This window comes from Astyanax mexicanus, chromosome 8 (genome assembly GCF_023375975.1).
Source record: "Astyanax mexicanus isolate ESR-SI-001 chromosome 8, AstMex3_surface, whole genome shotgun sequence".
Classification (NCBI taxonomy): domain Eukaryota; kingdom Metazoa; phylum Chordata; class Actinopteri; order Characiformes; family Acestrorhamphidae; genus Astyanax; species Astyanax mexicanus.
This window is the reverse complement of record NC_064415.1, coordinates 17,430,825-17,457,307: the sequence shown is the minus strand read 5'-3', so window position 1 is coordinate 17,457,307 and position 26,483 is coordinate 17,430,825. Positions and strand designations below refer to the sequence as shown.

At 41.1% G+C, this 26,483-nt stretch overlaps 1 protein-coding gene and 4 non-coding genes across 6 annotated transcripts; all 5 read right to left on the bottom strand.

Moving 5' to 3' along the window:
* Nucleotides 1–246: 246 nt before the first annotated feature.
* Nucleotides 247–26,483, bottom strand: acin1b (apoptotic chromatin condensation inducer 1b). Of its 2 annotated transcripts, none has more exons than XM_007250216.4 (17): nt 26,312–26,483; nt 23,302–23,367; nt 21,898–22,009; nt 21,485–21,558; nt 19,116–20,921; nt 18,591–18,652; nt 11,234–11,372; nt 7,621–7,666; nt 5,684–5,817; nt 5,296–5,442; nt 4,974–5,157; nt 4,298–4,437; nt 4,034–4,141; nt 3,786–3,893; nt 3,185–3,536; nt 2,619–2,716; nt 247–1,681 (listed from the first exon to the last, which is right to left on the bottom strand). In XM_007250216.4, the coding sequence occupies exons 1-17, from the start codon at nt 26,447–26,449 to the stop codon at nt 1,331–1,333; spliced, it is 4,065 nt and encodes a 1,354-aa protein (XP_007250278.3). In that variant the 5' UTR covers nt 26,450–26,483; the 3' UTR covers nt 247–1,330. The 2 variants fall into 2 exon arrangements, with proteins under 2 accessions (XP_007250278.3, XP_022534226.2); XM_022678505.2 differs by lacking the exon at nt 26,312–26,483 and adding an exon at nt 24,308–24,454.
* LOC125804048 (small nucleolar RNA U6-53/MBII-28) lies at nt 18,941–19,051 on the bottom strand. Its single transcript, XR_007440548.1, has one exon. It is a non-coding gene; the product is annotated as a small nucleolar RNA U6-53/MBII-28 (small nucleolar RNA).
* LOC125804106 (small nucleolar RNA U6-53/MBII-28) lies at nt 21,167–21,274 on the bottom strand. Its single transcript, XR_007440603.1, has one exon. It is a non-coding gene; the product is annotated as a small nucleolar RNA U6-53/MBII-28 (small nucleolar RNA).
* On the bottom strand, nt 21,661–21,771 carry LOC125804105 (small nucleolar RNA U6-53/MBII-28). The gene has a single exon (XR_007440602.1). It is a non-coding gene; the product is annotated as a small nucleolar RNA U6-53/MBII-28 (small nucleolar RNA).
* On the bottom strand, nt 23,457–23,567 carry LOC125804049 (small nucleolar RNA U6-53/MBII-28). Its single transcript, XR_007440549.1, has one exon. It is a non-coding gene; the product is annotated as a small nucleolar RNA U6-53/MBII-28 (small nucleolar RNA).

The window sequence follows — 26,483 nt, the reverse complement described above, 5'->3', positions numbered from 1 at the left end:
CAATACTTAAAAATATATGCTTTAGGACACTTGTTCATTCACTTCTTAATTGGTTCTTCTGAAAACGGTGATTAAAAAAGGGGACTATCCTGCTTTTGCTGACGGAACAATCTACTGTCCAGGGCCTTTTTTTATTATTTTGCAAGTGCAAAAGAATTGACCAATTATTTTCACTCTGTGGACAAGCCTAAATTGAGATTTTAATTTTAAAATAATGTTCACAAACAACTTATTTCCTTTAGTCACTTTATTTTTTTTTATACATTCGGCATACTCAGAAGAAAAATAAACAATCAAAAAGCAAATAGGATTCTTCTCTCTTTTTCAAACTAAAACAACAAACTTTAAAACATTATTAAAACTTGTATTGATCCTCTTTTCTCTATAAAGGTTAGATTTCTCCCTTCTCAGATTCACAGCAGACAATACTGAAGAACTAAGGGGACTAGGTATTTCAACAGGAGAACAGAGGGAGAAGGAAGACATGGGTATGGAGGCAATGAAGGATGAGGGAGAGATGAGATGGGGTTAACTGTTTTTCCTTCATAATAGCACCCTTCTGTAGCTGGAATTTAGACAGACAGCATAGTAGTCATTCACTCAGGTTAGGGTCTGAGGAGGGGGTGTGAGGCTGGAGTCCCAAATCCTCCTCTTTAGATTTAGGCCAACTCTGTGACCAACGCGATTCGTTCAGGGGAATCTTTGTCAATAGAAATAAATAAATTCAAAATTTCTAAATATTAAAAAAAAAATTAAACAAACTCCATTTCCCATAATACCGGACTGTGCTTACTGCCCACCAGCCATAGCTTGCTCTAACTAGACTTTATAAATAAAAATATGTTAAAAAAAGAAACAAAAAAAAAATTTTGGGAGGGGGGATGTAAATCAGTTTCCCCTGCTTGTTAAATAGCCAAGACTGGAGGGCCATTAATACACACATCCCTGTCTCAAGCTGAAAGTGGAAAAGAGGGGAAGGAGAACTGTGACTAATGTTTAATCCTGAAAAAACATTTTTACAACGGTAAAACGGAAACTTCAAAAAAATGAAAGTATTGGATGACCCTGAAATAAAAAGGATGTACAGCAGATACAACAGTGTGTGAGACGCTTTTCAAAGCGTACGTATAATGTTTCTTTTTTAACAAAAGGAACGAGTTGAGACTGTGAGAGTATACTCTTCAAACAATAGGGTTTTCCGGGCTGAACTTTCACTTCATACCTGGGCCTCAGTAGGCAAGAAAGGGCAGGGCATCCACACTTCTTCCATGTACGGCCGCGCTCACATTCACACACGCTTGCATTTGCATTGCTCTTCTCTCATACACACTCAACGCCGCCTGTCCCTCGAGGGGTTGCTGCGGCTCCGTGAGCGCCTGCTGCCCCCGACAGGCTTGGAGTCACTGGGTCTGCCTCTATTGCCGTCTCTCCTTTTCTCTGCCTCTTTCTCTCTACCCCTCTCCCGCTCCCTCTCTCTCTCTCTGTCTTTGTCCCGCTCTCCATCAGCTGGCCGACTAGAGCTTCCTGCCCCGCTCCCTGCGTTCCCTCCCTCTCTCTCACGGGCGCGGGCCCTCTCCTTCCTGTCTTCTTCACGCTTCTTATCCTCTTCCTCCTGTAGCTCTTTCCTCCTCTTCTCTCGCTCCTTCATCCTCTCTGCTCGCTCCAGATTCCTTTGAGCTGCCTGTGGGAAGAAGAGGATGGAGTAGTGCTGTCAAAAGTACTGATTAAAAATCAGTAGAGAACCATCTGAAATGGCTCAGTTCTTATTTTCCAGAATATCAATATTGCATACGATATCATAACCCACTCACTGGCAAGTAATTTAGTGAGTTTTAACAAATAATCTCCCATGTCAGTCATGTGCACAGATAGTGCTCTCTGATGTAAGATTCCAGCACCTTTTACATTCCTAGGTTACATCATTAGCATACTGGAAAATACATATTCAATCAAGTCTTGTAATGTGTTCACAGTGTTTAGCAAGCGTTATAAAAACCTTTAATATACACGTGCACACAGCCATAACATCATCTGCCTAATAACAAGTAGGTCCATTTTCAGTTGTTACATCATTTCTGAAGGTGTCCTGTGGTATCTGGCATTAAGATGCCATGTTGACAAGACAAGCTGAGTACTGATATATTAAGTATTGAAAGAGACAGAGCGCAGTCAGACTCAGCATCACTTTTAAACCATTTCAGCCCATTGAGCCTCTTCACGGTTCAAACGGAAATCAATCATTAATCCTGTTAGCACTTTTTTTTGGCTTTGGAGTGCGAGTGAGCTACAGAGGTCTGCGTTTCCCCTTCTGAAGTCTCCATTGCTCCACCAGCCACTCACATTCAGTAAAACTGAGATGGCTCCTCTTTTAGAGACTGTACATGTGACGTAAGTCACTGCCGCAAAAAGCAACCAGACACCCCAGTTTTCAGAATGAATATATTAAGCTTAGCAGGGATGGTCGTTCCAGCACACTGGTACCATTAAACACAATATTTTGTTCCTTCTCCACTCCAAAATGCTTCTGCCTTTTTTCTGACACTTTAAACCCTGTGTGTGGAATGGATTTTATAAGGTAAATTTGTGATTGTGTGTATGTGGGGGCGCTAGTCTCTGACCTGTTCTTCAGTGAGTGGTAGCCAGTATATACACGGAGCAGCTTTGGTTTTGCGAAACAGGTCATCCAGTAGTTTGGCAGGAGGCTCCTCTGGTTTATCTATGGAAAATAACAGGGAGTGAAGATTAACAAACAAAAAATGAGAAACAGCTCAACTCTGCATTTACATTGCTTGTATTTCAACTCCCACATTCATTTTAATGGGGACAGGTGCCAGTGGACGAAGGCCGGCAATACAGCATGAACGTTTCTGAATTGCTAAAATTTATGCAAATCAGAAGCAAATTTCTCTGGGTGGCAGCCAATTAGTGTTGAGTGTCTGTGCTGCCTAGTACGCTGTGTGGAACATCATGCTCATATGATGTCAAGCTTCACACAGAAAGCAGCAGTGAGAAGTGTATATATTTCAACACATATCAAGCAAGAGATCCTCAGGGGAATCCCTAGTGAATAGAGCTTTTACCCCTGAGACAGCATGTAGTGGTACACTACAGAACAATTCCAGAAACTGAACACTGCCTTATAAAAAAATAACCCTTTGATAAAAGAATACATCACCCCGCTCACCTTTTTTCTCCGCTTTCCTCTCTTTGCTCTTCCCTCTCTCTTTGCGTCGCCTGTCCCGGTCACGTGATCGTGACCTCCTGCCTGCTTCTCGATCTTCTCTGCCAAAATCTCGGACCTTGTCTCTGTCCCACTCCCGCTCTGAGCGCGTTCTCTCTCTGCGCTCCATCTCGCGCTCTCTCTCAGCCCACTGGTCCCTCACTACCGGTGGACCACTATCACGCTCTCTCTCCCGTTCCCTCTCTCGCTCCCGTGCTGGAGGCATAAGAGGCGGAGGGGCAGCGGGACGTGGTACAGGTCCTGGTCCTTGGACTCGTGGGTCATCTCCGGGCAGCAAACCCTTATGGAAGTCCAACTGAAAAAAAAAAAGTGGTATTCGCAGAAAGATCAACATTTTTATTTTCATTTTTTCACAATGCAAGTAAAAATGTATTGTAGGATTTTCCACACTTCCTCTCCATCTTAAAATGAATTACAACAAAAACACACTTTGCTGACATTACTTAAAACATAAAATAGATTTCTTGGCTGATTGACTATATTTGGTGTTTTTAGATTTTGTTTGCTTTGCTTTAGGGAAAATAGATTATTGAAATGCGTGTACCTCGTCCTGTTCACAGAAATCCACCCTGAGCACTTTGGGATTACTAGATGGCCACTTCACCCCATGCAGTGCCTCTCGAGTTGCTACAGCTTCCTCCTTACTGGAGTACTGAACAGGAAAGAACAAACACAACAATAAATCAGATCAGCAAGATCACATGCCCTTAAACATCCGGAACCACAACCACAAGACTCAGGGACAGGGAATGTGAAACAGATGTAGCAAATACACGGAAGAGAAAGACTCACAGTGACATAGCAGTGGGATTTGATCTTGTCTATCCAGAAGCCTTCCTCCAGTACGGTACCAGTTCGATTCAGCAGCTCCTTCAGCTGGCCCAATGTGAAGGGGCGTACCTGCGTATACACACAGTCACACAAATGAAGACCCTTAAACATTTTCTAAATTTCAGTACTATTATATGCAATAAAAGGCATGTATGTGTAGTGGCAAAGACCAGTGTGTGTATATACACATCTTCCACATCTCAAACACACATAGTGCTCACTTACCAGGTTGCATACGTGAATAACGTTGGAAATTTTGCCACGAGGAGGGGAGAGCTGCCGGCCTGTGCGAACAGGGTCATCAATAGTAACGGACACTTTCTGCTGACTGATAGAGCGCCGCACCACAGAATCATTAGGGGTCACTGGAGACGAGAAACCGTTACAAAGAAACATCATGAGAAAACAAAGAAATTAAAAAAAAAAAAAAAATCTACAGTATATGAACAAAAGTACTGGGATAACTGCACATTCATTGTTACTTCAAAAATCAAGGGGATAAAAAAAAATTATCTTGCTTTTATTGGAGTAACTGTCTCTTTTACTAAAGAACTGGACAAAAAAAACATGATACCAGAGAACACAGTTCCCCTGCTGCACCTCTCAATACTGGGGGGCTTAAAGCACTTTAGAACACACCTGGCATTACATATGGTGCTAACAGTATCATTTTTATCTTTAATCAGAGAGTTTATTATATCTATGATATTTGCTATGGCAGACAGGCTGTGTGCACGTGCGCATTTGCACAATTGCGGATTCAACCTAAAGTGGAAATGTACAAATCATTTTTTATGAAGTGCAGATACAGATTTCTCTTTTCCCTATTTTAAAATACAAAAAGGGTGTCTTGTGAATGCCAATCGTATTTTATCTGGACACCAAAGAAAAATAAAATCACCTTTCTTGGGTTCTCCTTCTTGTGTTTCCATTGCAGCTTCCGACACACTCTCCCTCCTCTGATTCCTGTGGGGTTTTTCCTTCTCTGCTTCTGTCTGTTTGCGCTCCTCCACCTCCTCCTCTTCCTCATCTTCATCATCTTCCTTTTCCTTTTGTCCATTCTCTTGTCCTTCAGATGGAACAATCTTTATAAAAAAAGAACAGATCATACCTTCTAATTAAAAAAATATTATGATTATTAAAAGCATTGGCAATTGGACCTGTATGTACACATTTTATATTAGAAGCCTGTGTCTGAACCCTGCATCAAATTAGGGGTGTACCTGTGTTACAGTACGTCTAATCTTAAGCCCCTGGTCTTCCTCACGGTCAGCCTGCTGGCTGGAGTCCTCGTCCCCAGAGAAACGCCCTTCATCTGGATGCAGCTCCACCACAGCCTCCTGAAGTGGCTTAATGTCTGGAATCAGAGACTGCAAATGGACAGGAATAGAAACAGAACAAATACTCAGTGCGTAGCTACAAGGTCAGAGTATATATTTGCATATTCTTCTTGGAGCTTCTATTTAATGCAGTTATGACTCAACCAACATATTTAATACAGCTAATACATGGGGAAAAGTTTATAAAAGACATTATGCAAACAGGAATGAATAGAATCTCAGAAGAGAAATGAATGGCCAATACTGCAGAACAATTATAACCTCCTCGTACCTTCAGTGATTCGGTAGTGATGCTAATCGACGGCTTCTTGGCAGTGACGGCTGTGCTGGAGCCCCACCTCCTCTTCCTACTGGCTGCACCACCAGACTCTGTCTCAGTCAGCGATGCTCCTTCTGGCTTAGTACCTGCAGAGAAACAGAAGTCAAATCACACACACAAAAGAACCTTTCTCTTATAAAGCGCCTCAACTCTGGAATAATCTCCCCGAATATGTTCGGGACTCAGACACAGTCTCAATCTTTAAGTCTAGACTGAAAACTTACTTGTTTAGTTTAGCTTTTGGTAATTAATGTTTTTTCCTTTAGATAAGGCTGCAGATTCAGGGGTTCATGGACAGAGGAAATTGTGGTAAACTGAGATGCTGGTGCTGTTGTTCTCCCACTGCACACGGTCACTCAGGTTTGTGGACGGTGGAGTGGGTGGATGCTGGTGTTTCAGGGTGCCTCCATGTCTATGTTACCTTCTGGCTCTCTGCCTTTAGTTAGGCTGTTTTATTCAGTTCTGCCGGAGTCATTTGCCACACTCTGATAATGTTTTATATTCTCAGTTTTGCATAAATCCAGTCAAAACTAATTCCATCTCTCTGCCTTCCTCCGAGTTACTGACTGCCCACCTGTCTGACCCGATACCGATGTTGGACCCTCAGGCTCTCGCGTCTCCTGTCCGGCCAGACTGATGGAAGTTTCTGAAGTCAGCTCTTCTCCACCACCACCACAGATCAGCTGCTCATCATCCATCTTACTCTCCACTACAGATTACATCCAAGCCATTAGTGGCGCTATTACACTCCTGAGTACATAAAACCTATATGGATGTATAAAAGACTTTTTAAATTTTAATTTAAAAGCCGTTTGACCAGTGGTAGGATGGTCCCCCCTTTAATGTGAGTCTTGGTCCTCCCAAGGTTTCTTCCTCCTCCTGCAGCTCTGAGGGAGTTTTTCCTTGCCTCCGCGCTCACTGGGGGTTCTGTATTCTGTATTTTCTATGTGTAATGTTTTGCCTGATTCTTTGTCCTGAAATCATGTTTCTGTAAAGCTGCTTTGTGCCAACACCTGTTGTAAAAAGCGCTATACAAATAAATTTGATTTGATTTGATTTGAAAAGAACCTAAATTTCAAGTATTTTTAATTAAATCCAAAAAGAGTAAAAAGGTATGAAACAGACAACAATTAGAATAATATTAAAAATCTGATTCTATTCACCATGAATTCTGACAAGATAACTGCAGGTTTATGGAGTAATTTTATCCAGTCAATTTAGCACAATAAGACAATTCAAGGTGCTACAAGAGATATTTCAGCAATTCTGAAGAAAAAAAAAACACTTTTGGATGCATATTTCGTATTATTTTATGTAACATATTTCAATAAAATCAAATAGTCTTAACTTGATAAGGTCATGTTTTTCGAAAACATGTTCTTTACAAACCAAAAAGTGGTTCTTTAATTGCATCATTAAAAGCACCAAATAAACTCTTTTAAAAATATATATGTTTTACTATTATATCACATGGAACAAACTGAGTTTTTGCTATTACACAGAATCTAAGCATTCTCTGTCACCCAAGTCCTACAGATATTAATTGATGTTAACATTACTTAGATCGTTCATTGTAGGTGCCTTAAACATGCTGAGCTCAACTAAATGTCTATTAACTGCAGCTGAACTTCAAGCTGAATGTAAATGATTCCCTGCTGAATGTAACCCTTCACGTAACCATAAAAGTAAGTCTTGTTGCCTCTGTCCTGTACATAGAGATGTTTTTTCTTATTTATGTAAGCAATTAATGCATTTTGAGGCCAGTCTCATTAGTCATATATAATTAGATTTTGTTCATCCTGCAGAAATCTATCCAAGACCTCAGACAACCTGTTACAAAATTACAATTTCTCCTTCCCATTTCATCTGACAAATGAAAAAATACTTACTAGTAAGAGAAATCTTGCGTGCTGCGAACGCTTTTGTAGTGGTGCTCTGAAAAGACAGAAAGGACAACAAAACACAAAGACCCAAGTGGGTGCAGGGAGGGATGAGAGAGAGACAAACACCAGCCAGGGAGGGACAGCAGGAAAGGGGGATGATAGAAAAGAAGAGAAAACAGAAGAGACAAAGCTATCAATGAAACCATATTAGGTAAACTAATGTTTTGACAGAGGTTTTGAAAGCTCAACCCATTACATCCCTTGCTCTCTTTCCTACATTACAACCCTACATCTTAAACTGAACTTAAAATGTTATGAAATGCATGCTTGACCCCTAAAGTCTATTCCACCACATGGACAGCTACATTAAGCTACAAGTCTCATCACCCCCAGGTTACTCTAAACATTGACTGACACGCTAATTATTCCTAAAATAAAATCGCCCTTCCTTTTTAATCCAAAAACAGTGATAACTTTATGACAAATTAATTCATCTTGGGAAAAAAGGGTATTTCCTGGTACCATTGACACCTGATTCCTCACTGGCTTGGCTATGGCCCAACCACACGGCAGTGTGCACTGTATCTAGGCAACAAGGGTCCAATCAGATCAGGCGGAGGAGTGAGGATGGGAAACGGTCACAAATTGAGTGTGCTGATTGGCCGGCTGACATGTACTGCTCTTTTTGCTGGACACTTTGTGAAGGAGTAACTGTTTGATGAGAGATTTTGGGTGTTTCTGATTCAAAGTGCCAAAAGTCTTTGATGCTTTCATGATCTCTGATGAACAGTCTTTGATGGATGTGGTGTGGCATGACTTGGGGCTGTGTCAAGCATCCAAGCAAACTTTTAAAAGGTACGGTCTCTCATAGCATGAGTGTTCAACACAAGTAGCACTCCTGTTCAACGTGACAGAGAGAGCGTGTTGAAGTAAAGTCAGTTGGACATTATTGTCTGAGGAACTGTATTGCTCTGATGAAACAAAAAAAAGTCCATAATCCACACTGAAGACAGGGTTCACCACAACAGTATTTACTTTTTTATCCGCAAAATGGCGCTGATTAAAGTCCTTCGGGAAGACTCTTATCCACCAATATGGACAACGTCAGTGAGGCTGGCAGTTGGAATGACCACAGCCTGTCCATGTATTTCCTTTGTTAAAATAAAAATGTGTCCGTGTTTAAAACTGGCATCTGGAAAAAGACAGATTCCAGACAACCCTTTGATGAACTTGCTGGTGATGTTGAAGCTGGAAAGTTCATCAGTTGATCCTTGAGTAAGGTGGTGCAGTCCTTCAAAAAAACTTTGTTTTTCAGTGACAAATCACAAGGGCTGGAAAGTCAAGCTCTGACAGACAAGTTCACGGTTAAATCTCAGCCCCTGAGCCTTGTTCACGTACTCCAAACCAAAAACAGTAGTTTAAGCTCTGCTTGTACAGACTGGATACAGGTCCGTGTGGTAAAGCAGACAAAACCTGCTTTTCAACAAATAAATCTGAGTCCATAGAAGTCCATACAGTGGAGCGTGCTTCTGAACTAGCAGGTAAAACACACAGACGGTCTTGGCATGTAAACCCCTGTGTGTCCACCATGCTGCACGGAGAACAGAAAAGTCCATGTTGTGTCCGATTTTTTGTAGGTGACCCATAATGACACACAGGTAGGGGTGTGATTGAGGTGGAGTCTTCTCAAAATAGCTGCCACCTCTTACACCTAGTCAATTCTTTGGGCTTCTCCTGAGCAGTCCAATCAGGGGCCACATCAGTTTGTGCGGTGACACGCATGGCCAATCATCCACCAGGATCCCTTCAGGTGATGCTAAGTGTGCAGTGTCGACTCTGTCTGAGGGGCCTAGCTCAGCCGCAGCCAAGTCGCTGGGACATAGCTCGGCAGGTGATGGAGGTAGAGGAGGAGAGGTGGAGGAGTGGTGGAGGTAGTAACGCAGGTACCAGTATGAGCAATGGAAGAAGGGAGTTCACCTTCACAACAAAGCAATCAGTGGGTTTTATAAAAACACAACACATCATACCACCAGATCAAGAGAGAGCAGAGGGGAGGAGAAGCAAAGAAAAAAAGAGAGCAAAAAAAAGGAAGGACAGAGAGAGAAATAGATTGATAGATACATAGATAGAAAGAGAGAGAGAGAAGAATAACAGATATGGGGGAAGGAGATGACTGAGCCTGGCTATCTCCCTCATACCACACACACTGTCAAGGTTTCTTACAGTTAATCTAGTCCCTCTCTCTCTTTCTCTTACTCACTCACTCTCCCACACATACAAACAGGCTGTCAAACATCTCCCAAAACAGCTGTCAAATGATAAAAAAATCAGGCTACATTTCAAGGTGATACTATATAAGATACTATAATATTCTCACAAAGATATCCATCACTTTATACTAGAACTGAAGCTTCTCATCTGCAAGACCACAAGTACTAACAGTATTTACAAGTTTCAGACCCTGGCAACTATAAAGGTGTTTTGGGTCGTTTTTGTACGGCAAGAAGATCAGCAATACACCATAATCTCCAACCTTAGGCTGGTTTTGCAAGTTACCAAAATATTTCCATATAAATACACGTGCTGCTAGAAGATCTAATCCTCATGCTAAATTTAAACTCTCCTGGACATCTGGAGTTATACATAGGGGCATTACTCATGCACCATCTTCATGGAAACGCACAGTTCCTACAGACGGTGCTCGCCCACCTTTGCACAAGCTGTGTGTGCGCTGCTGAACTTCTAATCTATGTAAATCCATAAATGCATGAACTATAACAATGTTTCAAAATATACAAAAAAAAAAAGAAAAAACAAACAAAAAAACACACATACACAAACCCCATAATTATTAGTCCTGGTGCTAAAGTACATCTGCCCTGCTGATTCTGGTGCTTTCCCTGAACTGATTCAACTAACCAGCTAATTAACAAGCCCTTCCTTTGTTGAAGTGGGCGTGCTGAGACTTGGACAGAAACCACCGATTCAGACAAATACACAGATCACCATGCCAAAGTATAACAAGTCCTAAAAATAACACACATCCACAGACACCTCAGTATCATTCTCTCACTCTCTCTCACACACATGCCAACTCGCCAGTGAGTTGAAAACTGTCTAATTTCACACACCGTCAGCCATCCTCAACCCCTGACACTGTAATAACAGCTTGCAGAGAGAAAGAGAGAAGAGGAGGGGGAGCTCTGAGAAAAGATACGAAAATGTATACAGCTACAAACCTCTAAGGAAAAAAATTAAATAAAATATTTGAAAATTAAAGAAAATTTGTGTTCGTTTTTTAATTTTCTCAACTTGTCATTGGTGCATCCAACTAATAATATTTAGCTTTTCTTATAACATAAAAAAAATACATGGGTTTTTTCCCCCAACTGTTCACATGTCTATTATATACTGTGTTAAAACATTAACAAATTGTAATGCATTACTCAATCTTTTAAATATAACACAATTATATAATGTTCATTACAATTATAATGCACCATGTTTCACTATGCTGCAGGAAAGCTAATTATTTCTCAATCGCTTACAAAGTCTACAGCCTTCCTTTGTTCCTTATGATGGTATGTTTCACAGGCCTCTTTAAGGAAGGCCTCATTACCTCATCAGGGCGTGACTCCGCAGTCTCTGGTGCCCCCTGTGGGGCAGGTTGAGCCAGTGCGCTCTGTGACTCAGGGCGTTCCTCAAGCTCCATAGCAACAGGGCCTGTGGGCTCAGCAACAGCAGCCTGCTTCACATCCCTGAGAGCAAAAGAGAAAAAACAGAAGATTGCTCTGAGAATTACATCATCACAGAGAAAGAAAAGGAAAGATTAGCTAATAAGGAAAAAGAAGGAAGACAAAGTGGGAGGAGGGAAAAAAAAAAAAAAGGTAGTAGAGCAGAAAAAGGAGTAGAGCAGAAAAGTACGACTGAAATAACCAGTCAACACGATCAGTTCTCTCACTGGCGTTCAATGAAGCTATCTGCAAAGCAGACCCCCGACGTGTGCGTTGTTAAATAAAAAGATAGCAAAATGACAGATACAGCGAAACGAAAGAGAATATAACGAGAGTGAGAGGTAAGGTGGCTCAGACTGATGATCTGGGTCACTATAACTATAAATAACTCAGCAGCCAAATGATACCCAACGTCAGGGTCAAAAACACACACAAACACAGACAAAACAAAACCATACCTAAAGACAGGAGCACAAACACACTTATTAGAGGTCCACGGATCAGGAGTTGCCACGAATGCAAACTAAACAAATGCAGCTCTCTCTCTAACAGGACTGCAGGGTGCAGTAGATTCCTACTGAGCAAGTCAAGCAACTCATATGACAATAGGGTATGTGTGAAACTGAGGAAAGTTTCAGATGCAGACAAAAAAAAACACAGCCTCATTATGTGAAACAATACAATAAAACAAAATAAAGAAAAAACAAATTACACAACCAGTAACACTCAGACTATGCAATTACCAACAAATGGTAATAGGTAAAATAACCCAGAAGCATCTGGATGAATATGACACCATCAGAAAACAGATGCTAGAGGGAGACGAATGCCAGGGATAACAGAACAGATCAATAACAAACCAGCCTACACCATTAGGACATAAGAACATCAAACCTCATTTAGCCATTAGGTCACCCTATCAGTTGGAGACAGATCCGTGAGCCACAGAAATCACATTTATTTTCTTTCAAGCACAAATGACCTCCCTCACCACTATGCATGTGCGACTCACGCCTTTCACTCTGTAAACCAAGAGCAAATAGGGTAGAGTCTTTTCCCCCTGGGACACAACAGTAGCTACAGTGATTGTTCTTAATACGAAGGGGTTCCCTCCTGTCTCACGGTTTCAGAGTAAGTAGGCCAATCAGTGCATGCTAATAGCTATGAGATGGCAGAAGACAAAAGTCTCAGAAACGTCAATCAAGTAAAGTGTTAAAAATTTTGCACATCAATGTGAGGCTTACTGTGACCAACACTGCAAATATAAAAACACAATGAAGCCCCGCTGAGGGTCAATCATTTTGCCACAAAGTAAAGTAATGCGTGTATGGGAGACAGTGAGTATGTATATGAGCGAAAGAAAAAAAACATACACTGAATGTGTGCCTGTGTATGTGGTACGTCATTGAAGTCAAGACACCTTTCTGGGATTTTCCACCACTGGCAGCAACTGATCTTTTCTCCCACAGGGTGGGCTTGCCTTCAAAACTCCCCCAGCACAGTGCACACACCCGGTTTCCTTAACCACCAACAGTCTGTGCTGGGTAGGAGCTCAAATCACACAAAGAAAATACAACACATTCAACCTTAATCACCATTTTTCCTAAACACAATCTCAAATGCATATGTATATGAAATATACGCATATGAGGATAAAAGATTTTAAAAACTCCTGAAGCAGAAGCCAACAAAAATCACATGTAGCTCCCACTAAACTTCTTTCTGAACTGATTCTGTGGCAGTTTAGTAGTTTTCACTGCTCCAATACACCTGATTCAATTCAGAAACTAAAGGTATTATTTTTAAGGTGGAGAAAGATATGACAATTAACACAATGTCTTTAAAGGATTTCTAGGTCTACACTTTCAATCCAGGATAAAAAGCAGCCTGTGGAACCCATAAATCCACATACTATGTACAAGTTAAACATGTTAAAATAAGGATTCAGGTCAAACTTAATGAACAGCTCAAATGTACTAAAGGAGCCAGGACAGGTTTGATATTTATTTTGGAAAGCTTATATTGAAGTTACAAATCCGAAATCAAAGCTAAAACTAGTGCAAACATCTAAGCCTGCAATCTATGTTATATCTTGTCCATTCATATTACAGATTAATTGTACTGTATCCTCAGTGGAAATATTAAGAACCAAGACACAAGAAAAAACGGTCTTGTCTGGAATGCCACATTTTAGAGGTAAGAAAAGAAGGTGAAAGTGAAACATGCCACAAACCTGCTGAAACAACATAGCGTTAGCTAGCTACCTGCAGCACACCACCTTTCATCTAACAATAAGAAAATGTAATGCTAGCTAAAGAAGGCCTAAGGGTTTTTTCCCCACTTGAAGAAAATTCCAGAATACAGTGTGAGCCTTGGCCACCTCTTCAGCTAAAGACAAAGTTGTGAGGAGACTAAACAGACCACAACACAATCCCCCAAGCCTAGCAGCCAGGTTAACCATGTCCCTCTTCTAGAACAATTCGTCTTCATTTTTCCTCTTGAGATGTTCGCACTCTGCTCTCCCTGTCTGCTCGCCCCCTTCCCCCGAATCATCACCACGCAGGACACGAAAACGAGGTGAAAGAAACCCTCGCCGATGAACACAAAAGCCACCGAGCCGCTTCCTCCACTTACTAGCTACCAGAGGGGGGATCTGCCAGCACCAGCATCCGCCAATGTTAGCATTAAGGCCGGCGTTAGCACTGCCTTGTCTCCCCTGAGCAGCCTGGCGCCGTGGGGCATTTCTAGATAGCTAGCTGCAATTCTACTGCCCCTCTCATTCTCTCACTCCCTCTCTCCCTTCTTTCCCGGCTCGTCTTTCCCTTACCCTCCTTTAGTGCCGTCGGACAGCATGTCTGTGCGGCTGAAAGCCCTTGAAACGTGGTGAGCCTCCTCTCGTTTTTTTTTCCCCTTTTTTTTCCTTGTGCAATGCGTCGGTGATAATGCGGAGCAGCGCTCACTTAGCGGCCATGTTGGAGAGAGCTAGGGGCAGATGGGAGGAGGAGGAAAAGAAGGAGGAGGAGGACCTGCCGCCACAGCCATGCTCTGCTCTTGGGTCGCGTCTCAATAAGAACACTCTTGCCCTACCAAGCGCCCTCCGCGGTTCTAACAAGGGCTCTAGATCGGTTAACTATACGTACAATTTTGACACTCCCTCCCAACACAAATCCACATATTATAAAGCAGCCGGCGCCCCCAGTCCTAGATACGCTCTATTTCGCACTGTCACCAAGTGCCCTAGACCACGAGTGTGCGTATTTGGACACGGCCTTCCTTGTCAAGAGCTACACCGCTTTTTGCGAGGCTGCCGCACTGAACGCCTGATTAGAAAAAAAATCTACCCAACCTACATCCACTGCCTACGTGAGGCGCTGTGCAAAAGCCTGCAAGCTGTGATATATGTGATAAATGCCTATTATCACCAAAACCTAATAAACTAAACATGGAAAGGTACGTTATTCCTGTTTTTGAGTATGCTTAAGGTTCAAGGTTTAAAGTCATAAGCAATGTAGCTAACCTAGCCTAGCTAGTAACACCCATACAGATGCCATTACAAAATACAATGACCGAATTCAAATAACTTAAACTTCCTTTCCTCTCACCTTTAACGCTTTGCATTCTATTCAAATTACTGATGAATAGAATAATTGCCAGATGGAATCTCAGTATATATAATTGTTTTTGTCAGAAAACTCTAAATAACTTATGTGGCAGTGATTTTTCTCATTTTACTCTTTTATGTAACTGAAATACAAGGGCATTATGTTTGCACTGTGTGTAATATAAAAGTTATTAGTAAAAACATCTATAAATAAATACATTATATTCAACTAAAGGAAACAATACCTTGAGCATCATTAAATGGTGCTATCGCCCAGCCCTACTTTGTGTGATCTATATTCTAGCTCCTGATACCCTGGATGTATATTATTATACATTTTAGGTTGCATAGCAGAGCTTATGCAAAACAAGAAAAAAATGGCACAAGTAAATTGCAGTAAATTAAAGTAAATAAAACTTTAATCTAGTATTTATCAATCCTCATCCTGAGGGCACCCTGCCCCTGTACATGTAATGCTTTCCCTTCCCCAACACACGATTCATTCAATCATATACTTAACAATGTGAGAAATTATTCAGACAAGAATCTGAGGCTGAAATGCACCCATTCATGTCTGAAATATCCTGTCTGAATAGAAGTTTAGTAATCCAGCCATCTGTTTAGTAATATCTTTATTTGCAGCATGTTGCTGAAAAGTAAACTGTTAAAAATTACATGCTGATGATAATGATTAAATGATAATGTGAAGTGTGCAAAAAGCCACATCTCCAGGAGCAGGGTCAGTGAACAGTGTAGATGACCAGTGTTTAAACAGAAAAAACCTATTCAGACAGGAGGCAGGAAAGCACCCAGTCATGTGTGAATCTAAGTTTAGTAATCTAGCCTTCTTGTATCTAGCCCTCTATGCATGTGTTGCTTTCTTTCTGACCTCAGTGAGATAGTGTGGGCATCAAGTCAGCATTTCTTGAGCTTCAAACACAGAAGCTCCAGGACCAGGATTGAGCAACACCGGTTTATCTTTAAATGATCACTATCAGTTCTCATTGACAAATTCTTAATTCAAAATATAGGACACTGTCACACCAAGATTAAGTGATAGTACTTTTCATATTCACATTTGTAAGGTCATGTGCTACAGATAAAACTTAACAAAATAAAATAAATGTTTAATTTAAAACTGAATTTAAATCCTTTAATTTTATCACAACTGATATGTTCTTTACTGCCTGTTCATATTACCCACTAGTAAGCATCATGTAGCATACAAAGCCTTATGTAATAATAACTAAAATGTAATATTAGCCAGCCTCCCACCACTAAAAAATGCTCAGCTAGAAGAGAGATTCACCCAGATGTTTTCAAGTTTATTTTTAGCTCTTTATTTAAGCTCAAACACAGGTAAGCTTAGGGCTTTATTATACAGCCATCCTATATCAGGTCTTTGGATGATGGTTTTTGGGGTTCCATATAGCAATCCCACATTGTCTGTAGTTTAAGTGCTTCTCTATTGTGTAAACAACACAATATGTTAAAAACTTCAGGAGCCTTGTTTATGTGTTTGTGTGACTTAGCTCCTTTATTGGAGGACTTAATGTTTCTTTGCACCTCTTCAGAAGCAGATTCTCTGACCTCCGGTGCTGTTATGCCCTTTGAAGTTTATACTGTCTGTACTGTAAATTTGTTAATATCTTTATTAGGAATTTTGTAGCATGGCACTAAACTTTAAAATACAGAATTTTTCAAAGTACAAGCTGCGGATAATTAGAGACTAAAGTGTACAAGAATGCAGAGCCCAGGAGCAGGGTTGGTGGCCAGTGTACTAGTTTAGCATTTCCAGACTGAACCAAGCAGTGCAGGCTGGATAGAGCAAAGAACTGAGGGGTGTAATCAAGAACATTTCAGTCTGTATGAATGTGAGAGATCACAATACATTGAGTACATTGTGACCATGCTTCTCCTCTACTGGATTTACAACATTACATGATCACATGAGATAAACATTCTCATTCAGCATATAACTATTTGCAACAGTATATACATGTGGTACAAACTGTTGACACAATACAATTGTTTCCAACTTTGTTCCAGAAAATAAAAATGTGCTAATTTGTTTTGATTAACAGGCCAAAAAGTATTCACATAGTGAAACTACAAATGTAATAAATTTTCCAATTAAAAAAACATGACCAAATATAATGTGAACCAGAAGTAAACCTGCAATGAGGGTTCATGATTTGCAGTACTTTCTGTTCATATGCTGTGAGATAATGTGCACATACAAACGAAGTGAAGGCAAAGTACAAAAAATAGCTCAGTTAATAATTGTATCTATATTTGTTGAGCATAAATGAGTCTTAACTGCCCTAGAACACTATTTTAGCACATGGTGAGTGGCTACCAAGGGAGCAACCCTTTGCCCACCTTCCAGAAGAGTGCAACATTGCTACAAACAACCTTGACAGAACAACAAAAGTAAATACCTACTACAGTGAGGATAAGGTAAACATGTAGGCCTAAACAATGTGAAGGGTTAGTGGATAAAGCAATGCAGCAGTGGTTAGAACTAAAGTCGCAGCCCAAGCACTGTTTCCTTTAGAAGTTCATAGTTAGTCATGTACACTACAAATACCCAAATGCATTCTTGCTCCTCCCTTATTATTGAGTATGCATGTAAGGTGACTTGTGAGGACTTCTTACAGTCCCAGAAAGTACCCCCTGAGAGGGTGACGTCATCAAGTACACAGCTGTTCCAATTACAGAACAACCGTCCCATGTCCTTGCATCCTTAGGCGTATTTAGTCGCGAGTCTAACTTACCAGGTCCGTACTGGCCAAGTACTGGAGTCCAAACTTGTGTCCTCCATATTGAGAAACGGCCTAAGTTACTGATCATGATCCCAGGGTTGTGTGTTCAACACCTGAATTTCTAAAGGTCATGTACACAATACACATCATTCATACTTGAAACAGAGATAGACATATACAAATATTTGGAGCTACAATTGTGTAGTGTGAACTAGGGGTGATAAATAATCTATAATTCTACAATTTTTAAGGTAAGGATTATTATTTTTAACTTGAAACAAACAAAAAGATTAAAATCACTAGTGCAAATATCAAACGGTGCATGTATGTGTAAACCATGTGGCCTAACAGATTTTCTTAATCATTTATTAATGATTATTTAAATGTAAATAAAAATAGAAATTATGTATATTAGCAGTGTCCATCACTTGAAAAATTATTGAATTAAATCACCACAATAAGAGAGAGAGGCAACAATTCTGAAGGAAAATTAGGCATGGATGAAGTAGTGGATAGCTCCATAGGTAGCTTGCTGGATTAGCACTCAATGCATGCATGCAACTGTCCATAGTAAAAGCATGGAATAAAGTTGTTTTACTGGTGCATCGTTTTACTGGTGCAACATTACCACAGACTACAAATATCCCACACCCCTAGTGTGAACTTGGAATAAGCAATCACAGGGGGTCCCTTGAGCAAAGCAACAAAACTTATTTGCTTTAGGGGCACCATAGCATGGCCAGCCTGCCTGACTTGGGCTTTTTACGGCAGGATAAGCAAAGAAAAATTACATTGTACAAATATGACAAATGCACTTTTGTTCAATTTAACAGTGTGTATGGATGCATGTGGTGTCAGCAAGCTGCAGCTGCTAACCTGTAAGATTTTTTTGTCTCCTTTTCTGTCTCAACTGGTTTTGATGTTCTTCCCACTTCGTCCTGGTGCAAATATGAAACATGAAAGACATGTTAAAAGAAGCTTGAAGAAAACTATGCTGTCCTGAATAATATCACCACAATTCAGCTTAAAATATTTTTAAAGTAAACTACGAAGCACTTTAGCAAGTTGCTCTGGATAAGGGAATCTGCTAAATTCCTTAAATGTAAATGATAATAAATTCTTAAGATTTACTAAAAAATATATAAATTAAATAGATACAGGATTGCCTGTCATCTAGATGCATTTGAATTATTTGCATGGGGTCTATAAATAAAACTTATTTGTGCTTTCCTCAGATCACACTGCCAGTGTGAGAAGTTGAGTTGAACTCACTTACGCCAAGAGAGACACAGTCTATCTGGCATATCAGTATTAGCACGGCAAACTCTTCATGGGAAACACGAGAGGCAAATATGCCCCAGAATAGTGAATGACAAGCCTATGGGCAAGCTCATCACTGACCTTCTTTTTACTGGGTGGGATGGATTTGTCCCGTGACGAAGAGCCTGAAGAACTGGAGGAGGAGGATTCTGAGTCGGACTCAGAAGATGAAGAGTGACTGGAGGAGGAGGAGGAGGAGTGTCGCTCAGTGTTTTTTTCTCTCCTTCTTGGTTTTTCCTTGACTCTCTCAGCTTCCCCTTCTTCTGAAGGTGGAGATAAAGGAAGCACAGAAGGAGCCTTTCCAGTGTCTGCTACTGCTTTACCTGCTTGTGGAGATGCTGGTTTGTCTGTTTCTGCCTGGAGCTTCTTTTCTTGGTCATTCACTTTCTCGGGTGTGGACTCAGGCGCTGCAGACTCCTCAGTCTCCATGGCGACATCTACATCAGCATGTTGTGGTCCGGATACAAGTACAGACACCTGTTCTGGTTTTGAAGGGGACAGGAGGCATTCAGGTGGGGGAACCTCAGAGAACATCCGTGGTCGCTTAGTAACTGCAGGTGGAGATGTGGTGGGCGAAACATGGCGGAAGCGGGAGGAGCCTTGATTGGGGGATACCTCACTTTGGCATTTTGATGAAGAATGGATGCTGTCCTTTTTCTTTTCTGGCTCCTTCTCGATGTCTTTTTCCCTCTCCTCTCTCAGTTCTTCTCTTTCTTTTTTTCCTTTTTCATGTTTCTCGGGTCTTCCTTCCTCCTTCTTCTTCTCCTCGGTAACAGTCTTTGGCTCCAGATCACTGTATTCAGCGGTAGGGACCACAGAAGCTGCTGGTTCAGACTCTTGGGGCAACTCCTCTTGTGCTGAATCCTGCTGACCAGACGAAAACACTGGACCACTAGTGGCATGATCATCAGCAGGCCCACCCAACCCACCTTCTGTCTTCTGTTGCCCTGTTTTCTGATCTTCTGCCTTTGCATCCTTTTGTTCAGTCATCTTCACTGCTCCATCTCCATCTTCCTCATCTTCCTTTTTCTGCCCTTTGTCAAAAACTCCTTCAGACTCCATCTTGCGCACCAGAAGGCTGAGCGGTCCAGGTCTGCGCTGAGATGGCGGCTCTGGGCTGCTGGATCTGGAGCTGGAGGTGGACTCTTGCCTCTGCAGAGATGGAGGAGAAGAAGAGTCATGCAATCCAGCTGCAGCACCTTCTCCTGGAGCTGCTGGTTCATCCTGGTCTGGGGGGCTTTGCTTTGGGGTGTCTGGCAGGGGAAAGGAGAGTTCGGGGGGTGGAGACGGTGGTGGTGTTGGCTGACGAAGTTGCAGGGGAGAATGGTGTGCAGGCTGTGGTGGAGGAGGGATGTGCTGAGGGGGCTGAAGCTTGCGTCTGGAGCGTTGTGCAGTTGATGCTGAAAGATTGTGCACAGGGGGAGCACGGATATTCCTTCTTCTTTGAGACGAAGGGCCCCACTCATCATCTTCATCACTGTCATCATCATCTTCGTCTTCATCTTCGTCACTCTCCTCCTGCATTCGAGCAGACTGACTTAGCTGTGGCATTGAATGGGCAGGACCTGCTTCAACAGGGGCAGTCCCTTCTCTTTCTTGTGGTCTGTGCACAACGAGTCCCTGCCGCTCTGGCTGACCAATCACACGGACTGAAAGAGAGGCAACTGCTCGTGGAGGAGAGGGAGTGGCAACGTCTTCTTGTGAGAAGGAGGGCCGCCAGATCCTTCCACTGGAGGCATCAGTGGGTTCCTGGGCTACTGCTGCTGAGCCCACATCCAGCCTACGAGCTCCAGGTAAACCTGGATCCTGCGGTAACCCTCCTCCACGATCCCCTCCCTCATCCTCTTCTGCTCGGGACAGAGGGGGGCGTGATGCTACAATGTGATGCTGCAGAAAAGACAACCCAAAAGGATAAAGTTGGTGATTGTAAATTATTTACTGTTTAGATACGCAAGCACTCCTCCAGGAGTTCAGATAAAAAGATAAGATATAAAGTGCATTCTCAAAAAACTATTCATTCTTGTACCACCTGAGCTTACTTTACATGCCTGCATGCTTCTGTTTTTGCACAGACATTAAAGTACATGATAGCTCTTTTAAATAGCCTATAATAAAGTAAAAGGTGCCCAGTATTTCCTCAGATCACACTGCCAGTGTGAGAAGTTGAATTGAACTCATTTGCGCCCAGAAAGATGTTATTCTGGCGCATCAGTATTAGCATGGCAAACTCATCACAGGAAACACACGCACAAACCATGACTTCACTAGCTATTAAATAAATGTTTAGTTTCAATATGGAGGTGAAAATCGACTGATACATGATCTTCTAGTTAACCTTAACGCAGACTATTAGAAGCAAAAACACCAATCACAGATTAAGTGTTTCATTTACATTGTGTGCACTTTTATTTTAGTGGATGTGTGTTTATATGGAAAACGTGTGGACTTACCTTTTCTGGCAGGAAGGAATCATCATTGGCCTCCGAATGATCATCCTCATCAGGGCCTGTAGGGCTGTCTGTATCTAAAGTCACACAACGTAGAAGTTTTAACACATTACTTTTAAATCAGAACTGTTCAAGTCTAAGACTAAGTGTTTTATACAGTGATGGATCAGTGCCCTGTATTTCCTCAGATCACACTGCGAGTGTGAGAAGTAGAGTTTAACTCATTTACACCCAGAGAGACACAGTCAATCTGGTCCATCAGTATTAGCATGGCAAACTCATCATAGGAAACACATCAGAGCACTAGCAATCAAAGACAGACAAACAAGAGAAGAAAGCCTTGCTGCTGTACCCGCACTGCACACAAGTCCAAACAAATCCACCAATGCTGCAAAAGGTGCACCCAATGGTCTTACCATCTGCCTCAGCTGCTTCTCGTGCTTCTCTCTCCATTCTCTGTCGGAGGAGCTCTTGTTGTTTGGCCAAATACTGTTTGATGAAGCTGTTCTGGCTCATTTCCTCCCCAATCTGAAGTACAAACAAAAAGTGCACATTTTTGCTTGAGGAGTCCCAGATTATATTCATATTCATATTAATTTCAAGTCCAGAGCTATGTATATTAATGAATTAAACCTGGAACTTGGCTATTTTTCGAAGACTTTAATTTTCTTTAGTGCTAGTCTCAAGACTATTGAGCTGCACACAAAGTACAAAATCAACAATGTATAATACCACTGTAAACTAGGGTTGGGCGGTATTTAAGTTTTTCATACCGTCAGATTATATGGCGGTGTACGTGGTAACACGGGTTGGGGGTGCAGGAGTTCAGACTTGACTTGGACTCCTGTTTTAAGACTCGTGAACAATCATGGTTTTCTATGTTTGGGGAAGAAACTTTGAAATGTGAGAACTTGGAGGGATTTTTGTGGGACACGGCGCTTTGTTGCATATTTTTACATTTTAATTATTTTACTAGAACAGTCACGCTGCCGCTGCTACTTCTGTTCTGTAGGTGTTGCGTCTCATAGCGATGGTAAAGCTTTAGATTCTGTCTAAGCTTTGAGATTAGTAAAAAAATTTTGGCTCTTAAATTGTTGTTTTTGTTCATTCCTTCGTTTTTTTTTTTCTCTCTGTTTGGTTTCGTCCCCCAGAAGCAGTTTATTTACATATTTGTTTTTATTACATTTTTTTTAATACTTCATTTTTGTACCTGTGTGTACAGATTGATTACCCTCATTTTCGTGTTTGTTAATATATTTATAAGCGCAGTTTCCACTACAGCGGTTTAACAGCGGGTAGCCGCGAAATAACGACAGAAAACTCTGAGGAAACTGCAGAAATCTGTATGGGATTAGAATGAGTGCAAGGGAGCTGTAACTTTACCTGTGAGTAACTCATACACCAGAACACCCCAGGCGGCAGGATAAACTGATAAATCTGATAATTTCAGTGAAGATAAGTAAAAACTGTAGAGTTTATTGAGTTTTTGCTGTATGATCTCCTCAGTGAGAATCCCCAGCCCATAACCAATCAGTGAGCTCCAACTGCTTACCCCTCCCACTGCTCTTTCATTGTGGATACGCAGAATGTCTTAAATGTCCCGTTTTTCAAAGTACAGATTTGGTACCTGACGTCACGTGGTTAATATACAGTCAATACAGTCACCATATTTAAATACCGTGGTATACCGAAATACTGTCATACCGCCCAACCTTACTGTAAACTATGATTTTTTTTTCACAATTTCAGGTTGTCACTATGAAAACATACTTGTATTAACATATTAAAAGTATCCCTTATCCTAACTTGCACATACTGACCTGTGAGTTGGGCTGTAGCCCAGAGTGAGGCGTGGATGTCCTCTGTAGGTTTTCCAACATGAGAGCCTATAAAAAAAAAAAAAAAAGATACTCATCAGAAATAACAGAAAAATTACTATTTGTACAGTAAGACATTAACAGGCTACGATTAGTGTTTTCCTCAGATCACACTGCGAGTGTGAGAAGTTAAACTGAACTCATTTATGCCCAGAAAGACATTGTCAGTCTGGCATATCAGTATTAGCATGGCAAACTCATCACAGGAAACACATGATATAAAGACAATTTGATGATGCGTTATAAGTCACTGACATAATTTCTATAGTGCTTCTTATTTAGACATTGCTGGAAACAATCAATTAAAATTAGACTCTCTGTAATATACATTTGATTATTGTACTTGAACGACTGAATCATATTCACAATATACTCAATATGTATAGTGTATATCAGTAACAAGATTTATCACAAAACATTAAAATTGTCATACTGTCTAAGCCTACTTATGCTACAATAAAAAAGGCACACTGCATTTTCATACAAAAAGTACAGATGTAAAATTTGCGTTGGAAAGTAAGTAAGTGAGAGATTAAATTATGTTAAAAAAAACTATATACACTATAACATGACAGCAACTACATGTGTATTTTATTCTACATTCGTTATAATAAATGTATAAAGCATTAACACTATAAATGACAAATTACCCCGGTCTCTATCTGCATTACTTATTTTGTAAATAAAGAAAGAAAGCATGAGTATTAGCTCACTTATCCTAAAAAAAAATATCTTAAATCCTGGAGCCAGTAAAACATGTTTTCTGATCATTTTTCTACTACTAAACTGTTCAGTAGCAGAAAAGTAATTATTAATTTCGTATTTGTACCTAAACCCTAGAATTTATCTCTCTCTTTTTACTTCTCCTCAAGTTGTTTCAGCAGATAACATCTTCTTTAACTTGTACTTTTAGGTTACAACACTTATGCTCATCTGTACTACTACTCACCTCTGATCAGAAGCAAAACGGATTCTAAAGGCTCGTTTAAAGTGTCGAGCATGATTTAACGCAGGTGCAGAGTAAAAACACACACGGTTGGGTCTCTGACAAGTCGCTTCTTTTTTTGAGGGAAAAAAGAGTAGTTACCGGTTTCCCGCAGCCCTGCCTGATCTGTTCAGTACTGTAGCTACGGTCCCAGTGTGATCATTGCTAAATAAGGTTTCTTTATAAATGGTGTTTTACTTCAGATGGGAGGCGCGTTGGTCCAAATCCACTCCCCAAAACTAACTACAACTACTCATGATTGGCGTGAAGTGCACAATTTACACGTGTCCTGTAGTGTCCTGTAGAGACCCATCAGCAGAGCAAATGTCTGCTTGAACACTAAAAAGTAATTTACATGTCAAAACAGATGCAAAGACGATAACTAAATAGGTTATAGGAGCCAGATGGTTCACATAGCTACGCTGTTCATATGGTTTTAAAATGTGTTAAAATGTTTCAAACCAACACAGCCTGTTTAGGAAACACAAAAATGTTTGAGTTAACTAAGTAAATAAATAGGTTTTGGCTAAATAAGCAAAATAAGTGTGTGTGTGTTTAAAAACGCAACCTAGTTAACTAGTTAAGCTAGCTGACGGCCCTTATAAGCCTGCGTGGCTCAGGTTAACATGATTAGCTAGCTAACACATGAAGTCTGGAGATAAAACTTGCTAATTTTAAAAGTGCAGTATAGGTCTGTTACACCCAGTTAACAATTCAAATGCTTAAATAAATGTTTGCCGTTCTATATAACTAGTTCTGACCTGATTTATAGAACAACATGTTAATAACAGTTAGGGTCAATAGTTGTGTCCTTATGTCTCATTATGTGTTTAACTTTATAATATTTAGTCATGTGTCCACAATAAGAAACAAACATGAACGAGCTGCTCAAGGAATGTATCAATAAAATACAATTTTGAAAATTGGTATCAGTAACTTACTCAGACATGGGTCTGGGCTCTTTTGTGTTAACGTTTAGCAAGACAACCAGCATTACCAAGCTCTGACTGACCAGCAAGATCAAGCTGGTTGTCCAGCATGAAGACAGAAATTGCACGTATTATTATACACTACGCTGATAAAAAAAAGCTGGTTACGCAGCTCACTCGAACCAAGCTTGGAAATAAAACAGAGTAACTTAAGTCTGTTTTAAGATAACTTACATGGTAGTATATAACTATTCCTCTCTCATGCTATGAATAAAAAAAACTAACTTCAGCCTTTAATGTGTGTAAAAAGTTATTTTTTTTAACTAACTTAATGTGGTTTAGCTAAACTAGCTAGAGTTAGCTCAACTAACTTACCATAAGGTTAACTAGTTACTTAGTAACACAAGTCTGGGTGTTTTAAAGCGGTCTGACAGATAGCTATGTGGTTAGCTAACCTGCTAACAGCCCTTATAAGCCTGTGTGGCTTAGCTTAATATGAGTAGCTAGCGAACCTATAAGCTGGATTTAGGTCTAATAAGCCAACTTCACGCTTCATAATTAATTAGCTATCTAACGCTAACTACATTTAGCAACCAATTTGTACAGAAGAGGACATAGCTGGCAAGCTTAGCAAACTTCATCCAACTCTGCGGACTTTCTGCTCAGTTTGACGGCTGTTTTCCAGCCCAAACGTCAACCGTCGCTCTGAGCTTTCAGAGCCGGGCGCGCCCCCGCGCACTACAAACACACACACAGGGCGCGGGCACGAAGTCAACTCACAGACCTCAGGATCACACGACCCAGCAACCGACTCCCCTCGCACTAAACACGCGCATACACGCACGCACGGCGTAAGACGGACTCACACCGAGCCAGACCGGTAACCAAAGAAGTACCGAACCAGCGCACATGGAGTAAACCTGCATTCCCGCTCCCGGAGCCTCCAGCAGAGCACTCCGGCCTGCCGCTCGGCTCCGGCTCAACTTGATTAGCGGAGCTGCCCTGCTTTATTAGAGCCGACCCGCCGCTGCAAACCTACCCCTTTCAGGCGCTTTATAAGCGCGGTTTTTTGCCCGCTTTTCGCGAGGCCTCGCTGCTCCAGCGCAGCTTTCAGATCCGCCACACGGAGCGAGTGAAGCGGTTTCCCGTCCAGCGTAACATCTTCGAGCTCCGCCATTTTGCCTCCCCCTCAGCTCTCCGATCGCTCGAAC

Coding starts and splice junctions, on each gene's coding strand:
- acin1b (XM_007250216.4), bottom strand. CDS start 26,449: ATGGCGGAGCTCGAAGATGTTACGCTGGACGGGAAACCGCTTCACTCG. Junction 22,010..23,301: donor GGCTACAGCCCAACTCACAG/GTCAGTATGTGC, acceptor TTTGTACTTCAG/ATTGGGGAGGAAATGAGCCA. Junction 18,653..19,115: donor TCCCACCCAGTAAAAAGAAG/GTCAGTGATGAG, acceptor TATTTGCACCAG/GACGAAGTGGGAAGAACATC.